This window comes from Branchiostoma belcheri, unplaced genomic scaffold (assembly GCF_001625305.1).
Source record: "Branchiostoma belcheri isolate BF01 breed outbred unplaced genomic scaffold, Haploidv18h27 scaffold32, whole genome shotgun sequence".
Taxonomy (NCBI): Eukaryota; Metazoa; Chordata; class Leptocardii; order Amphioxiformes; family Branchiostomatidae; genus Branchiostoma; species Branchiostoma belcheri.
The window spans coordinates 1,323,899-1,342,343 of record NW_017803932.1 but is presented as its reverse complement, the minus strand read 5'-3'; the positions used below and the strand labels follow the sequence as shown (position 1 = coordinate 1,342,343).

The 18,445-nt window shown below is 42.4% G+C and overlaps 2 protein-coding genes across 2 annotated transcripts in view; one reads left to right on the top strand and one right to left on the bottom strand.

Annotated features, from left to right (window-relative positions):
• The first annotated feature begins 1,954 nt into the window (after positions 1–1,954).
• LOC109475019 (polypeptide N-acetylgalactosaminyltransferase 13-like) lies at positions 1,955–11,375 on the top strand. The gene is made up of 10 exons (XM_019775550.1): positions 1,955–2,723; positions 4,278–4,444; positions 6,594–6,858; positions 7,259–7,390; positions 8,240–8,357; positions 9,423–9,575; positions 9,749–9,916; positions 10,067–10,162; positions 10,352–10,483; positions 10,682–11,375. Exons 1-10 carry the CDS (start codon positions 2,161–2,163, stop codon positions 10,826–10,828), a joined length of 1,941 nt encoding a protein of 646 aa, XP_019631109.1. The 5' UTR covers positions 1,955–2,160; the 3' UTR covers positions 10,829–11,375.
• Positions 11,376–11,446: 71 nt separating this feature from the next.
• The window catches only part of LOC109474982 (probable ATP-dependent RNA helicase DDX28), an 8,468-nt gene continuing 1,469 nt past the window's right edge, over positions 11,447–18,445 (bottom strand). The window contains exons 5-16 of the mRNA XM_019775483.1: positions 17,607–17,768; positions 17,263–17,320; positions 16,915–17,066; positions 16,601–16,675; positions 16,251–16,332; positions 15,840–15,946; positions 15,244–15,348; positions 14,858–14,954; positions 14,531–14,682; positions 14,143–14,235; positions 13,600–13,752; positions 11,447–13,313 (exon numbers count right to left, since the gene is read on the bottom strand). Of these exons, the coding sequence (XP_019631042.1) occupies positions 13,212–13,313; positions 13,600–13,752; positions 14,143–14,235; positions 14,531–14,682; positions 14,858–14,954; positions 15,244–15,348; positions 15,840–15,946; positions 16,251–16,332; positions 16,601–16,675; positions 16,915–17,066; positions 17,263–17,320; positions 17,607–17,768 (1,338 nt within the window). The 3' untranslated portion in view covers positions 11,447–13,211. The remainder of the gene's footprint in view (positions 13,314–13,599; positions 13,753–14,142; positions 14,236–14,530; positions 14,683–14,857; positions 14,955–15,243; positions 15,349–15,839; positions 15,947–16,250; positions 16,333–16,600; positions 16,676–16,914; positions 17,067–17,262; positions 17,321–17,606; positions 17,769–18,445) is intronic.

Genomic DNA, 18,445 nt, shown 5'->3' with positions numbered 1-18,445 from the left:
ATAAAACAGCATTACGCTAGGTCGAAAAAAATTGATAATGTTTCTTCTGACTCACTATCAAAAAAAGGAACAGATGGATCTTCGAAATCCCTCCCACCATCGTCTTGGAGCTTGAAGAAAAGTTGTAAAAACAAAACAAATCATGATGATTACAGCGTACAGGAAGAATGTTTCAGTTGCTTTTCTTCTCATTCATTATGTATCATCAATTCCACTAACTTACCGCGTTACTTACACCCATTACCACATCCAGGTCATCTGTTGGTGTTATTTACAGAGATTAACTTCTCACAGACGATCTCTGAAGGTCTGGTCCCTTAATCAAGTCTGACGGGTCCTCCCGGCTAACAACAGGTCCGCCCTTCCGCTTGGTCTTTCTCTACCTCCGCCAACACATGTCTTACATACAATACCATAGGGGCTCGGAATTACACATATGTACACGTCTTCCTGCAGAGTATATATTTACAGAAAGCAAGAGCGCTTGTGTAAGAGGAGAAACTCTTATTGACAATGGGGGGTCAGGCTAGAATTTGGAGGGGGTGATATAGGAGTCCTAATAAGCTACACCCTACATATCTAGGATGGCGCTCTAGATCCTAGATGGCATCCATGGCAGGTTTAGACCAGACAACTTTTCCATTTCTGTGAATCAGGGATATCCGTCTCGCCCCCACTGGAATGCACATGTCCAGCTTCCTCAATCTGTTGCCAAAGAATGAAACGGAAACCCTGACACCCGACTTGACATGTTCTAACTTTTGTACAGCGAGGCGATCGAAACCAGACAAAATGATTATTTTCCAAGATGTGCAGGCTTCTTTTCCAGTGGTTGGAGAACTGGCGGGGCGTCAAGTCACCAGTACTGGTGCGGTTAGCGTCGGCCCGGATCTCTTGCTGCTGCGTTTATTGCCTTTTTTATCGTCTCTGTAGTTTGTTTTCTTACGGGGTGGGCTCATGATCAAAAAGATATGCCGAAAAACACATGCTAACAACAAGTTGCAAACGATCCAACGTGGTTCTCTTCAAATATTACTGTGCTGGAGGTCACCGTCCAACGCCAGTCTTCGGAGTTCTCTCGCCTCAGTGCTTTAACAGGTGTTTTGAGTTGTGGTCTGAACAGCGACTGAAGTTGAACAGAATAGGAACGGAAAAATTGGATTATAGAGTGAAGCCGACTTTCAAGACGGCTTTTCTGAGCGCTGCGCTCCCAGTAAAATAATCCTAGCTGGTAGATAAGCTCCCACGCGTCCGTGTGGTATTGTTATCTTAAAACTCTAAACACCGTGGAGGATTTTACATGCCAGCGCGATTGGAGAAGTAGTTGATGCCGCGCTATAGCCGAGGGGAACACTTCCGTAACAGTGCCTTGAACAACGCGAAGGCTACACCATTGAAGCGCACACAGTACGTACGTAACACGGCATAGAACTTCCAGAAGTAGTTATGACTATAGTACTGTTGAACAGTTCTGTGGGTCATGCTTCGGGCGTGATATAATAGAAACAGCCGAAATATAGACGATTTTAAGTTAGAAGTAAAGGCGGTATCGAAAATGCTCCCGTAATACGCACGCCCAATGTGTGTACGGTTTAGACAAGTGAAACCATTTATGAGAGTCTTTGAACGCAGGAAACCGCGGAATTTTCCAGCTCCGAGAGGAATTCCCTTCAGGACTGCCAACTGCGCTTTGTGTTCCACCCGAGCAGGGAAAAGCGTTTTATGTGGCGTCGCCAGCTGAGAGAATTAGTCTGGGAGTGGGACAACATCGATAGACGCGAGGTGGGTTTGGAACTGAGAAAGGGTTGAAAACACTGCGGAGTCCCAGAGGCCACATGGTTTGTCACGCACTCCGCTCGGTACACCTATCTTAAGGCCGCCAGCTGGGACATGTAAATGTTTGTACAGGTAAATAATAGCCTGGCACATGCGCAGTCGCCTTGCGTCATCAAGTGTGTGATAATAACCGGTTCGGCGGGGTCACCAGTGCACGGGAAGTCGGAACTACACTTCCACGTCACAGCTGCAGCAAAACCGCGTGCTACGGAATTCCCAGGGTTTTGCGGGACACAAACACTGGGGGCCGGCTTGAACATGCAGCCGTGAGGCGTGCGGGAGCGGACCGGGGCGGCTGTACACCTGGGGTGTCGACAGGTGAGAATGGGCGTGAACCCGAAGGTGTTACACGCAGTCATCGTCACTAGTCTGTTCTGGGTCGCCGTGGATGTCGTTCTGCTGTCCTTCTGTGGAACATGGCAAGACAACACCGCCGTCAGGGCCTTCAGAGACGCGCAGGGAAGACCCCTCAAGCCGAGGGACGACCCTGTCTACCCCGATGACGCGGGAGGACACAGGAGGAGGGGCCCTCCCCGCGGCCAGGTGTACCCGGACTCACCTGCGGAAAGTGTCAAGAACGTCCCACCTGAAAAACGGGGCCAACCGGAAGTAGACAAACAGAAGGACGCGTGGCCTAAAATACCACAGGTAAACCAAAAATGGAAGGAGATCCGAAAAGAGGACATCAAATGGATGCCTCCTATGAATTACGACGCAACTTCTATGCCCAGGGACCCGAACGGACCGGGAGAACACGGGAAAGGCGTCACCACAAAACCCGAGGAAGAGCCTCAAGTCAAGGCGGGCTGGAAACTGGCTTCTTTCAACAAATACGTCAGCGACAAAATCTCTTACGAGCGGTCCATTCCAGACACCAGGCTACCAGAGTAAGTAACCCGATACATACTGCCCTTGGTGACTGAAGAACCACTAATTGTACGCTTGTTAAACCTGAACAACGTCACCGTGTTCTCGTGTGTAAACTTTTGGCTGTCGCCACATTGGCACATGCACACAACAGTGGGACATATCCTTGGCCACGTAAGAATGTTGTTGGCAAGTGGACCCAAGTTCCGGGTTCGATTCCCAGTGTGAAGACAGGGGGCAGGGTATCAGCAACCAAACTTTGATCGATTTCTTGCCCCGACTGTGTATCATAAACAAACACTTTAGCTTAGCCAGCCGCTCTCTTGTTTCTAGTCTATCAACACTGACGACATTGTTTGTGCCTGTTCGGTCACTCGAAAAAATAAGATCGTTAGGAGTTCGGTCATCAGTGTTTTGAAACAGGCCACGTCATGCAGACAAACACATGTTGAAAGCCGTCTATCGCCAGTAGTCTGTGTCGTACCCCGCTGGGCACGATTCATTTTATCTGGACATGGTTACCACATAATATCTAACAACGACCCTTCCCTCCGACATGTCCGATATCCGGGTCTTACTCCGGACACAGCTGCTAGAATAGATAAAACAACCCCTCATCCTTCAAGTACTACTAGCAGCCGGCTATACCCAGCATTATATCAAAGTTTACAGCACAAAACAGCTCGGTGGTTGAAAAGTGGCGCTACATTCGAACATGTGTGGGAGGGGCGCGGTACAAATCGTACATCCAGTTTTACCCCATGTTGTTTAAGTGGTGTTTAATTCTGTCGGATTTAAGTGAGATCAGAACCCCTCATGGCTTTGTTATCAATGCCAGAGATGTGGAATTAGAGAATGGGGAGTGGGGCGACAATGAAAGACTGGCACGGGAATATGTTTGTAGATAAGATAGCGGTTATGCCGTAACTTACAAGTCTATTTAAAATAAGTGGTATGCATGGCCATATGCAACACAAACAACTAAAAACTGAAGTAACAAAATACAGCAAAAACTGTAATCTTTTCCCCGCTGAAGGTGGTGTTACTTCGAATGTATGCTGACGATATATCATATGCATAATACTTGTGCGCTATCTTCGCCTGGACCTCCCCAAGGAGACTGGGACAGTTTAAACTTTAATTCGGGACTCCAGGGGTTTGGATGATCTGTGCCACTCTCCCAACTCCCGACTTTGTTGGACAGATCAGACAATGAAACGTGGAGACATACATGAGATAGGTATTAGATGACGGTTGGGACAAGTCATTAATTTTTCATAGTCTCAATCAGCTCATTGGGTCACAGGACTTACGCAAATAGTAAGCTTCTATCTATCTACCTTTAATCTTCTGCATATAACTTTCTCTTCTCCGTTGTATTCCTAATTATAACCCTTATCATTGCATTGCCTTCAGCACATATATTGTTACGGCTTGACGGCAAGATGATCAGTGTGACTTATACACATAGAAATTCCGAAGCGAGCCATTGTTGAAAGTTGGCCCTGTGCTAAACGAAACAAAACAGGTGCAACACAAACTTAAGTCCGCTTTGATTGTATTTTTCCAAACAGATGTAAGACGAAGAAGTACCCGGAGTATTTACCCCCCACGAGTGTTATCATGTGCTTTACTGACGAAGCGTTTTCGGCGGTGATGCGGTCCGTTCACAGCATCATCAACAGAACCCCTCCGCACCTGCTGGAGGAGGTTATTCTGGTGGACGACAACAGTACCAGAGGTGAGCGGGCAGTTTTGGAAGAATTTTATTTACATGTACTTGTCTATCTATTGTTCATTGTTTTCTTTCACCGGGGCTGTTAGTTCAGCGACCAAGTACTGCCTTTTCATTTAGGGACACACAATACAAATACAACTACAAATGTGTATAGATTTCTCTAGATTTTACATACATGTACTAGTACCTCAAGTTCAACCATTTCTTGGGTTTACATGCGAGCTTTGAATACGTGGCAGCATGTGGGTTCTAGTATTCCTTACCTTGTCTTTTCCATGGCATATTGTATTCTTGCTAAGTTTTCTTGCTAAATACTGGTCATACGTACAGAAAACGCATCCTCATATGATAAACGTTAAAAAAAGATTAACAGTTTGGCGGAGGGCCTAAAACAGAAATAACTTTTCAATGTCGTCATATGTTGCCCAGAGCCGCTGTAGCCGGTATCAGAACGTCCATTTCCACCCGTTGAAACATAAATACGTAATGCGACTTCTATTTTATCACAGAGTAAATAGAACCTAATGGAACGTGAAGTTAAACATATACAGATGTGATCCCTGTAGCCAAATGGGGCAGATAAAAATAGTTGCTCTAATCTAAACAAAATCTGTGTATACAATTGTTATATATACTGCGTACGTATGCACTTCAATGTATGTAATATTATGTACCTAAAATAGACAAAACAAATTAAGCACAGCTATCATGGGGTGATCTATCGTGTTACTGTATACAAGTGGAATAGATTATGAACTTATATAACTGTTATCAAGGGACCCTTTATCAGGAATACCACATGCTGACAGGCCGATGACAGAGGCGGTAGTCAGGGCATCGGATGGTTACTTGTACGCTCTCGTCGAAGCTTGAAAAGAAAAAAAAAGAGTCATAATGGCTCCGAAATATTTTGGTGGCAATCATTTACAGCACATTGTTGGGAAAGCCTAGAATGTCTTGTAAAAAGTACTTTATCTAGTGGGTCATCGTCACGAGCTTAAGTTAAATTTACCCAGCGTGTTCTAGGTTGCTCTTGTTTCTGCGTCTTCAAGTGCTCTTGTTCCACCCTCTCCAGTGTATGTGTATATGATAGGGAGAGGTCGTACAAAGTTCGTGACAGGCAGGGCAAGGTTTCTGCTCCAAGTAACCAAAGCATCCTGGTTCAGGTCAATGGTGATAAACGGCTTTAGGTTAGCGTGTCAGCCATTGCCCTCCTTCGGTCAAGATTACTCCCCCTCCTGCCGTGCCACGTGTAACCTGCCGGTCACATCGCTGGCCTGAGGCTCGGACTCGCCACTGTAAGCTCCTGTCCCCACCTGACCAATTTAGCCCACCCGAATTCAGGGAGAGGAGGTGGGATTTCCTTGGGGCATGTTGATCCTGATGCCGAAGAGCTGCCCTGTGTAGCGACCCTGGATTCCAGGTTATGCTACGTATGGCCAATAGCTGTATGTGCTTCAGACAGCAAAGTGGTTTTGTTTACAAGTATACTGATCATGACATCTCTGATAACATATACACAGCCCATGGTCTCTAGGGGGACTGATAAAAGCTCCATGTAACGTAATGATCCACGATCCTTTGCCACAAGTCAATGACGTTCCCTCTACACTTCCCTTATCTTATCACTGGGAGCTGAACGACCTACCCACCACAAATAGAGACACGCGCCTATCAAAGTGTGTCCAGATATAGAACTGAACATGTAAACGGAGAATGATTGAAAACAGACACATCTAAAAGTAAAATAGACTACTTTTTTTGCACTTTTGAGACCAAGAAAACTTCTATTTAGTACATGAACAAAGATATGTGATAAAAGAGAACGAGCGGTTATAACGTTGCAATAAAAACTAAAAGAGGCATTTTCTCTCAAAGTTTAAATTTGGGCAGTTGCAAAAAAATTCTCCTTGGATGTCAATTCTGTTCCTTTTGTCTTTTGTTTCTTTTTGTAGTTTCCTTTCTTCGGGGAGTACTTCCTTCGTTCTCTTTTCTATTCTTCCTTCTGTTCATCAATTTACTGTACCCACCTATTTCTGGTCCATTTTCTCTCTCACCTCCTAACGTGAAACGACACAAACGATGTCAAGACATGTGCCTCGGGTGTTGTTCCCACGTTCTTGACCCTGACCTTGCCGTTCCCCCTGCCCAGCCGAGCTGAAGGGTCACCTTGACGACTACGTGCAGCGGCAGCCAGGCTGGGACAAGGTGAAGGTGATCCACCTGGAGAAGCGGGAGGGACTGATCAGGTGCCGGCTGAGGGGTGCGGAGAAGGCCGCGGGACCGGTGCTGACTTTCCTGGACGCGCACATCGAGTGTAACGTGGGGTGGGTGGAGCCGCTACTGCACAGGATCTGGGAGAACAAGACCAACGTCGTCATGCCCATCATAGAGGCTATAGACGACAAGACGTTTGAGTAAGTACACGGTTTCGCTTTTGTCTATTCTTCGGCGCTATTTGACTTTTTAGACAGTGCTATACAATGTAGCACGTTTATATTGAAGTGATAAGTGAATGACTAATATGTTATATCATCATATCATTATCATCTGTCGTGGAAATGTCTAGCCTGGATGACAGACCCATAGCACACTGGACACAAAGTATCTCAGTGAGCAGTGCACACGGGACAACTTGCTATGCGTCTGGCACCTTGCACACAGGATAACTTGCTATTGTCGTGTGCGATGGGTCTGGCACCCATGCTAGGGAAATGTCCTGCATAGCCGAAGCCAATTGCGGTTACCAATGATAGACTCACGATAGACTCACAGTGAATATTGTGTAAAAACATGTTTTACCGTCTATCTTGTTAGATATCACGGGGGTGTGCAATCGTCAAGGTACGCCCAGAGGGGCGGCTTCTCCTGGGAGTTACACTTCGACTGGAGGGTCATCCCTGAGTACGAGATTAAGAGGTGGAATGGGGACGAGACCACACCAATCAGGTAAACCATTCCAAAAATCAATGATCATCAACGGTAACAGAAAAAAATGAACACATGTACTGCATTGCTGTATGCTACTTCCTGCAGGTATTTCTGAACTGTCCCCAGACTCACGTCCCTATAATTTCTCACTAAAGACATTTGCAAGGAAAACTTTGGCATTGAATGCGACAAATTCCAAGTTAACTCCTGTGGCCTTGTACCATGGGAAACGTTTACACTGACGACAAGCAGGCATTTGCAGCCTTCTATTCTCGTAAAAAAGATCGTTTGTTTTTCTGCTCTGTCCTAGCATCACCACCGGCGAGTGAGATTATTTTCTTTTCGTCAAAAGATCTGCCTAAAACATATGCATTAGTCACAGGGAGGTTTCGCTCTGTTGGAATTCTAACATCTGACCACATGAGACTTTACCCAGCGCTTGTCACATTGCTAATTATGTCCAGCACCACCAACGGCGTCCAGGACTAACACATGCTGCTAGAAATATTCCAAAATAGAAAGAAAATTAATCACCTCAAGTCGTTATGATTCAAAACATGTGTTAGTGACTACTACAGCTAGTAGCCAATGTCTAAACATGCATATACGTCAACATTGCACATTGTAGCGTTTCGGCTTTAAAAATCGTGAGCCATATAAAACTACGAAGAAAGGTATATCTTGAAAACATTGCCAAAACTGCAAAATCGCATGATCTCCGGTTTTCCTGTTTGCCAGGATGTCCTGTCCAGAAATCGTCGCTATTTTCTCTCCCAAGTTCTGATTGGCAATAGTGTAACAGTCGTGCATTCCACACCGGTCCCTTGCAGCCGTTTTTGTCCGTACTAATTAACCACCGCTCCACAGGTCTCCCACCATGGCGGGCGGTCTGTTCTCTATCGACAAGAGTTACTTCTACGAGCTGGGGACGTACGACGACAAGATGGACACGTGGGGAGGGGAGAACCTGGAGCTGTCTTTCAAGGTAGGTTGACTCTAAATTGTTTGTTTGTTTGTTTGTTTGTTTATTGTTTGTTTATTTCAGTTTGCTACTGCTACAGTTCGCATGTTACTGTTATTACCGTAAATTCACACTTAGATGTATGAGGAGTGAAATGTATCAATAAGTTTATGGCAAATCATCATATAGCAGATGGGACTGACCAATCAGAAAGCCCAATTCTATATTGATTATGAGCCCGTGATACCATTGGCCATCCAGCAGGTGTGTGGTTATTAGGATAATCGCTTCGCGCACAGGGCGGTTTCTTAGGTGGCCACAGAGACCGAACAGGTCGCCATATACACCTCTGGAGGAGACATTTATTTATTTATTTATTTATTCTCGCCTGAAGTCTAGTTGCAGCAGGTTACATGAACATGTAGAAAATGACACGAAAAACAGTGACTTTTCTATCTATTTCTGATATTAAATGTGGCTGACCAGGTTCAGGCTAGTTGGGTAACTGACTTCTTCGTCTCAGGCAGTTGCAAATAATGCCAAATGAAATGCCTCGTTCAGTGATGCGTGGGCTCTGTGGTTTGTGGGAAGGCATATCGTTCCAAAATTAGAAGTTTAGGTTCTGTATCCTGTCGCGTCTCCGAATGATTAGTTTCTCGGTCAAGATGATGGAAGTAGCCACTTAAAATAAAATGATACGGCAATAGAAGATAACATGGATGCCATCCTGGTTAGGTCAAGTTTCCTGATCTTTCTTCTCAACCGGCGGATTGTAGCCAGCCATCGGCCATGTGCTAGAGGAATCCACCAGAGATTGAGAACAACTTGATAAGTCGTTCAGGGGTAGGCTGTACATCACGTTTGGTCTGGCCATGTTTTGTCTCTGTCCGTGTTATGATATCTGGCGGGGATTTGGCGTGACTTAAGTGTCTTAATTCAAGCTGCCTTGCATAGTTCTGACAGCCAAGTGTTTATGAATTCCTGGTGGTTTGCATTCTATCTAGATCTTGTTGTCAACGATGGCCGTAAACACGTAAAAACTAACACGCGTAGGTCTCACAGGATCTTACGATGAAATTTCCCCTCTAGATCTGGATGTGCGGCGGGACTCTGGAACAGCCGCCCTGCTCCAAAGTGGGGCACGTCTTCCGTAGCAGCGCCCCCTACAGCAACCCCTCCGGTCCCAAAACCTTCATCAGAAACACGCTGCGCGTGGTAGAAGTGTGGCTAGATAGTTATAAGGTAAGGCACCAGTTTACATTGTATGTAAAACTTATTTTGGCAAATTTCTACTGTATTGTGACTGTACAGTATGTGTTGTTTTCTTCAATGTCTTTAGTTAGCAATCCTGGCATTGTTTCATATGCATGACGTCAAAGTCAAACGATAGCTTACCTCCAACGTCCTTACTTCAGGACCTGTTTTACGCACTCAACCCTCACATGCAAGGCGAGCCGTATGGTGACGTCAGCGAGAGGAAACGTATCCGAGAGCGGCTTCAGTGTAAGAGTTTTGATTGGTTCTTGGAGAACATCTTCCCCGAGCTCCCCATACCGGACAAGAACGTGCAAGGCAGAGGGGAGGTAAGCAGAGAAATCAGATCACCACTTGAAAAAGTTGCATAAAATCCTGTGGTAATCCAGACCCGTCAAACTATTTATAAAACTACAAACACAAAAGTAGCTAAACAGAACGTTTGACAATTTAAATTCGTCTGTTCATCTGTTCTGTAGCTGAAGAACCTTGGCGGGAACAAGTGTATGGACACGATGGGTGAACACGCGCCGTACGTGGGACTGTACTCCTGCCACGGCATGGGCGGGAACCAGGTACGACAACATCCAACGGATTGACTCGAGCTCGTGTGGCAAACTTTCTAGACCTTTCTAGGATAAAGCTTGATAATGCTTGACAACGTTGATTGATATAACGCTGCCAGCAGCATGAGTGGGAGTTTTAGAGACATATTTGTTTTCAGAACTTGACAGAATGTTTTCGTGTTTTTTTTTGTCGCCCAGGTCTTTAGCTACACGTGGAAAAACGTCATCAGCTATCAGGAGAGGTGCCTAGCCGTCAGCCGGAACAAACCAGACAGAGTCAGTCTGTACCCGTGTGGGGATAGGGACATTCTCAAATGGAAACATGAAAAGGTAAGGGCTATAAAACCTATAGCTACTAAGAAAACTTCTATTCTACCATCCATTTAGTTGGTATATGGTAGCTGACGTACATTTTGTGTTGGAAGAAAGTTTTGAGCTGCTCAAACTACTGACACAGATGAACTTTCATAATAACATTAGTAAGCTACTTTATTATGCTCAGCCTGACACGTTGTTGTTGTCCTGCAGGGCGGTACATTCTCCGTTGTTGGGGACGGCCGGTGTCTGGACTATGACTACACAGACAATCTTCTCTCGCTCAGGAACTGTAACGAAGGGATGAACCAGAGGTGGATGTTCAACAACTATTACGACGACCGCGGCAATAAGATATAGAAAGTGTCCCTCCAACTCTTATCATTAATGAAAGGTCCCTAATCTTGTTTCCCTCCATTTTGTTTGACGAGCTTTATGCAGTGCGGGCGGCTAATATAAGGCAAAGCAGATGTGAGGATCATGTGTTTTACGCGAGTTTTTGTAACATTGATAATACTGACATAACAAAACATCTTCGGGAGGAAAGAGTTGAAAAGGTGAAGACAGACTAAATGTTGAGAAAATACACGTAAAATACTGAGACTAATCCGGATCCTTACATCTGCTTGGTATTTTGCAAATATTGCACTCAAGCTTAAATACCTCTAAAAAGATGCCTACTTTTAACTTCGTTTTATGTGTAGAACTATTTTAAATCCGATACTTTAAATTAGATACTTAATATCCTATGCTCAATATGCGGAATGTGGCAAGTAGAAATGAAATTGTATGTCTATTTGGAGCAAATTTGAGGTGAATGGTATATGGAAGATGTAACACCCGTGTCCATAATATCACCAGGGTCCATATTAAATATCGCCACCTTGAGTAATAGTGTGCTTTAAGATATTTTTACTGCAACCTACTTTTGGTATGCATTCCTTCACACCTCAAATGTACATACCTAGGGTATGTTGCAGTAAAAGTATCTTAAAGTACACTTTTTCTCAAGGTGGCGATATTATGGACTATGGTGATGTTATGGACACAGATGTTACCTCTTATTCCATCCATCTAGTTCTTCTATGTGCTGCGTTTTTTCAGGTTGAAAGTAGTTTCTAATTGCAAAACTAGTTTTCTTTGCTTTTTAAAAGTGGCAAGTTCACCAAATGTGCCCATGACAGAACAGACATATATTCAGCTTCCAGGACTGCTACTGTCCCCGGAGAGTGTACCTCAATCCCCTTTCCAAAGAAAGTTCAAATTTTCCATTTCTGGATTTATCACCATATTGGTGGCGATGTTTATACTGAGAAAACTTATACAAAAAGCGGCTAAATTTTGTTTTGCATGTAACAGCTTTACAGTTTATTTTTATTGTCATCAATCAAGAGCCACGTGGTAAGTTTCATGGGGTACTAGTAATAGGAATCTATAGATTAGATGATCAAGTAGGTAGTACCTCACTCAGAAGCTCTTAGGAATCATATCATAAAAGAAATCCTTTAAAGTGTGAAACAGCAAAAATATTATGCAATTGTCACTGAAGATGTAAAAAATCATTGTGTAGCTTGTGGATGTATTTGTAGGTTTAGAAGATGTCAAACAAATTATGGTGTAAATATATATACATATCAAAGTTTTTAGGATTATCGAATGGAGTTTTCAAAATGTGAGTCTGTGTCATTGTTTGTTGCAATAAGATTTTGAACTATGAATAAAAAAAATGATTAGGAATGAAATTTCCCTTGTGTGTGAAGACTTTTACTTTCAACAACTGCATTAAGTGTGCATGTGGTGATATTTGCTATGAAACATAGTTTGTCAAGGTTCGAAAATTCTGCATGACTTAAAAAAACTCTGGTGACCTATACAACATTTTGGATATGAAAACAGTAAAAAGGTTCTAATCTTCAGTTGCCTTATTGGTGTGAATTCTGCACAGATTCTAATATTCGAATAAGATACATGTTTTTCTGTAATCTACCCTCTTCTCTTTAAGAGAAAGATCCCTTTTCTATCCACGGGAAAATATACGACAGATCAGACCTACCCTCAGCACCTCAGTTCAGAGAGTCAGATTCCCACAGAGCTACAAATCAAACCAGCCCAGTAAATCTGGGAAGGCAGCCATCTCATTCCAGCTCACCACATGTTATAAGGTTTAAGTGGACAACTAATTAATAGGTTACCTGATATGAATGCTGGGTTAATTACAAATGAACCTCCATGAATCCACAAAATGAACAGCTACTATGGTTTTATAACATCTGCCTTCAATAAAAATACTCTTTGGCAATGGCTTAGATATCTTAGCTCTTGCCAAAGTTGAAAACTGCACGTATGGTATGTGAATGAAGGTAGAACTCAAAGTTGGTAAAAATTTAAGGGCATTTGAAGGAAAGACACCGAATGTGGCTTGGCAGAATTCTGTATGTATCTATTCTGTATGTATACTGTATGTTTGTGGAGGGACACATTGCGGTAACAAAAGCTCTATACAGACCACGGTAGCAATGTTTGATGAGATAGCTGTAATGTTTGGTAGAAAAAAACTGATGATTGTTTGACTGATTCATGGCATTATATGCATTTCATGTACAGGAAAATACAGTTAATGAGGATAGCTACTTGACAAAATAAATAGCAAAAAGTGTTTCAGCAGTATAGAAAGGTATAATGTGCTGGTATAGGCCTAAGGGGTACATGTTTTTATGTTTTCTGTCAGATGTTTTCTGTTATTTCAATCCTCAGGAAAGTCCCACTCATCCATGAATCTCTTGGCTATTTTCCTGGTGATGTTGGCATCCACTCCCTTCAGCTCTGTCTGTCTCCTCACAGCCGTCTGGTGGGAGGGAAAATAGGAAAAAATTGGTTTTGTACTTCTTTGCATCCCTTTGTAGTTAAAATGCCAATATATTGCAATCAGAGAATCAGAGACTATTTCTGGTCAAAGTCAATATATATCAAGGACTACTGCTCTAGGCCAATCAGACCATACTTCTGGCTTTCCTCAGCCAATCAGAGACTACTTTTGGCCTCTAAGCCAACCAGAGCCTACTTTTGGCCTCTAAGCCAATCAGATACTTGCTTTTGGCTTACTTTGCCTGATACTACGTTGGAATCCTTACCTCAATCTTCCAGAGCATGTCTACCTCATAGGGCTGACACACCAGACTGGTGACCTTCCCTGTGACCCTGCTGCCCACCCTCCCCACACGCCCCACTCTGTGGATGTAATCTGACACCACACCGGGGAAGTCAAAGTTTATCACATGCTGAACCTGGAAGAAATGCAGATGCAGGTGAGGCTAATGATCTGTAACTAACATGTTCCTTTTTCATATTTCATCACGAGTACCTTTGAACTAATTCAATGCCTTGACTATACATTGCTTTTATGACGTAAACTTGGTTAATAATAAGACTCAAGAAAATCAGAGACTACCTCTAGTCCCAGCCATCCAGAGAATGCTTCTGTCCTAAGACAATCAGAGCATATCTTTGGCCAAGGCCAATCAGAGCCAAGTTTTTTTTAGCTACCTACTAGTACATGTATAAGCCAACTCCTGGCCTGAGCCAATCAGAGACTACTTTTGGCCTGAGCCACATGATGTACATATAATACGTGTAGACATAAGCGAATATCCAACAGAACTAAATGTTTGGCTTACCCTAACAGTATCCAGTCCTCTTGAGGCAATGTCTGTGCACACTAGTACATCAGTCAAGCCATCCTGGAATTCTTTGAAGATACCGAGTCTTACCTGTTCAAAACGATTTTAATAAAACATTAACAAATCATTCATTCAATCAGTATCAAGAAACTGGGATGTCGTATTTCAACAACAATGCATGTAGATTTGTACATGTACTACCAAAATGAAATGTTATTAATTTGATTATCCCATCCAAATTTCCTCTCTTGAAAAATTGCACTTGTAAGCTTACCAAATGTTCACTAATTGTTTCAGTTGCCAGTATCTGAAATCCCGAATGGTAGTAACATTGGTGATTGTTGACCATCATTTAAGAAACCAAATCAGATGGTTTTATACTCACAGTTGCGCTCAACTTGCCCGTAATCTTGGAGTGTTTGATGTTGTTTTCCCTCAGTGTGTGCGACAGCCAATCAGCAGACGAGAAGGTATTGCAAAAGACAATGACGGGACAGCCTTCGTTCACGTCCTGTTTGACAAGCTCCAGAACTGTAGCTGCAAACATATTACACCATCATGGGATGAAGAATGCAAAGGAGGGTTTGCTGCAAGGAATGATACTATTTGTGAGTGCCCTCTAGCAGTTCAATGAAAAACTGCATGTTATAGCAACTTATGATGTGCACACATAACAAACAATTTGTACTTGTAAGCTATGGGTTGGACGTACCAGCCTTGCTGCTAGACTTGACCCGTAGGAACTTCTGTGACACGTGAGGCATGACCCTGTGTAAGGCTGGGGTTGTCACCGTCACTAATGACTCCATCTAAATAACAGGGAATATCATGTTGGTGAAAAAGGTCACAACCACACAAGCTATCATACATTTCCACGTGGGCTTCAGTTTTGTCAGTTTTGATAAAGTGAAATACAGTACCGGTAATCATTTACTGCCAGCCAGGTTGTCATCCCAATTTTTCTACCACAACCTGTTCACATTTCTTGTGTATTTATCTGGCAATTTTCTTCAAATACAAATTGTCCATTACTATTGTTTACTTGAAGAAAAACTGTCCTTTAAAACTGTTGATACAAATAAACAATGCTGCACATACAGGCACGACTTCACCGAGCACCTCCGCGGTACGTTTGGGCATGGTCGCTCCCGCCATGATGACCTGGGTACCGTCCCCGACCCCGCCAACCTCGGAAACTCTCACCTGGAGCGACAAACAGCGACTTAACATTTGGCATGCTGAGATCAGTTTTCAAGCAGCACCAGTATGTGGATGTGTCCTTGCAAGAAGTATGCTGGTGGTTAAAACTTAATCTCATCAGCACTGTAACAAAATAGAAACTCATAAAAGCATATTGAACCTTTTTTGTTGTACTAGTAGGTACATGTACATATCTCTAAACCAGCATCGTACACTCCTACATTATTGATATATATCAAAGGTTAATATACTACAAGTAACTACATCAAGGCAGTATGACAGGAATTACAGTGACTAGCTCGATTACAAAGGAGTAACCATCATTTAACTTGCAAGTACTGCTTATAACATTTGGTTACTAGTATTACATTTCCTGACAGAAAATGCACTGAACTTTGCACAAATTGAAGATGTCATGCTACTGTGTCAAGAAAAACAATATCAAACAGCCTTCAGACATTATACTGTTTATTGCAACATAAACTGTCTCTTACCTGACAACATGAGATAGCTTCAAGTGTCAGTTCTGAAAAGCTGTCATCCAGAAGGGTGTCTATTTCATCTAAAACCAGGCACTGTGCCCAGTCCATTCCTAGGAAACCTGCATGTACAATGTACAGACAAGAGATGTTTTATTATAATACAGATATGTGCACACATTTGTTCATTTCATTTGTTACACTCAAACAGTAACACATCCAGAATGAATAACATATTCCTTACTCTTGCCCTGTCTCCACATAAAATATGCAAAATATGCAACATGTAGTTGTTGTAGTCCTACATATGATGTAGTGACCTTACCATTTATTCAGTAAAGAGGGGCTATCATTATATTAGCAATGAAAGATAACATTACATATACCAATGTATTATTGATATCATAATGTATTGTACACATGTACCTTTATGGAGAGCCTTGTTCAATGCTCCAGGAGTAATAACAAGAATGTCAACACACTTCTCCAGTTTTTTCTTAATGTTGCCCTGCGGAAAAAAGGGTACATTGTTTTAAGAGCACCTCATTTATAAATACATGTACATACATCATTCTTCCTCCTGTGCCAATGAAAACAGAGTACATCCACTATGCCTCATAATTTCAAGTCTTTGTATGGAAATTGAATGATAGTTTATTCTAAAATCCAAAGACAATGACTTCTCATGAGCAAATTTGTAAGCTGTTTGCTGTGCTAACTGCAAATCAAAGGTAAAGGAAAAGACAAGTACAATGCTAGAAAGTTGATGGACTCACAATTCCCTGTCCTCCTACTACCATCTGCATCTGGAAAGGTTTCAGCATCGCAGTGTTGAAACTTGTCAACACTTTCTGTTGGGATAGAAATCTGCATTTGAAATGTGCCATCTTTAAAAAATCATTGAATTTGGTTAGATTATTGATCATAACTTTGCATAGCCTGCAGTAATTAAGTGAACTGGTAGAAACAATTCTGATCACAAAAGAGAGAAGAAAAATAGTAGCAGTTTTCCAAAAAAGGATTTTCAAAAGACTGACTAATTCAAAACACAAATGGATCAATCAATGCTTAGACCCAATGCCCCACTAACCATGACTTGTTCAGCCAGCTCCCTTGCAGGCACCACTATGACAGCTAGAGGGCGCCCCAGTTCTCTCCGTGCCATGTCTGTGTCTGGCTCTCTCACTACAGGCAGGAGACTTTGCAGGAGGGGAACCACATAACACAGGGTCTTACCACTTCCTGGAGGGGTGGGATAAAGCTCTATCAAAACAACAGCAGCTACAATTTTGAAACCAAATGAATTGTTCAATCACAACCACCACGTTTTTCGAGTTCCACATTTTTTCTCTTCATTTCTAACAAACAGGTCTTCCTAATATTCAATGTAAAGAAATATTTGTTTTGAATGTCAAATCCAAATCCTAGAATGCCAAACCTGTTTCTGCAGCACACAAGACATTCTTCCCACTCAGTATGGCAGGTATGGCAGCTGCCTGGTGGTAAAACAAGCATGTCAAAAATCAACATTCAGTTTAAAGCTAGGTCTAAAAATGTCATCAAAGTTAAACCACACATGTAATCAAAGAATTACACATAATTAAGTGACTCATCTTAGAAACACCATCTTAGAAACAATTCATCATTAACTCTTTAGTTACAAAAACTATACTTTAGCTAATTAGTTAATTATAGTTACAGTAGCTATAATAAAAATAATATATTTCAGAATTAGATTCCATGTAACCATCTGAACCATGATCTTCAAACCAAAATGTTCACCTGGATTTTTGTAGGTACTGCCATCTTCATGGAACGGAGTCCTTCCAAGATGCCTTCCTCCAACGGGAGCCCCCCAAAAGTAGTTAGTGGTCTGTCCCCTCCTTCTCCAGCTACAACCTTCTCCTTGTCTGTATCCTTCTCCTCTGGGAGCAGGGCTGGGTTCTGGGATAGTTTTACAAATTTTATACACATGTACTGTGCATGTATAACATATCTACTAATTCTGTATATAATATGGCTTTTAGGAACAAACACAAAAGGATACTCTCATGTCTCAACTCTGACTGTGTAACTTATTTTGGCTATTCTATCATTCGCACAAAAAAGTGTCAAACCTATGTTTAAAACAAATAAAAAGAAAGGTTCAAGATGTTATAACTTTTATTACAGTATCGAAACATCTGTTTCCTTGTAGCCATCTACAAAACATAGACACACAGTGCAGCCATCATTATATACATGCACTATGCACTATAGATGTTGGGGTGGAATGTTTTTTGACTGGGGTGAGGTACATGTAATTTCAAAGAAAAACTAGAAAGGCCGACATTTGCTTGAGAGCAAATGCAGCAGATGGCTTCACCCTATCCCCCATACCGAAAATGGATTTATCCTACGATGGCTGCCAATAGTCTACACCCCCATGCAGAAATGGAACCTTCCAATGCCGGAAATAGACAAAAAGCCCTATTTTACATAACTTTAAAGTGGTGTATGTCAAAATCGTGACTGACATTCTTTGGACATGTGTCCAAGGTATTCCCATACCAAATTTCAGGTCATTCGGATTTAATATTAGGGCACAGGAGCCAAAAATGTCCATTTTTGGTCCGAAAATA

Excerpts from the sequence above, each read along its gene's own strand:
- LOC109475019 (XM_019775550.1), top strand. The coding sequence starts at position 2,161 with ATGGGCGTGAACCCGAAGGTGTTACACGCAGTCATCGTCACTAGTCTG. Across the intron at positions 4,445-6,593 it reads GGACGACAACAGTACCAGAG|CCGAGCTGAAGGGTCACCTT; the intron begins GTGAGCGGGCAG and ends CCCCCTGCCCAG. Across the intron at positions 10,484-10,681 it reads TCAAATGGAAACATGAAAAG|GGCGGTACATTCTCCGTTGT; the intron begins GTAAGGGCTATA and ends GTTGTCCTGCAG.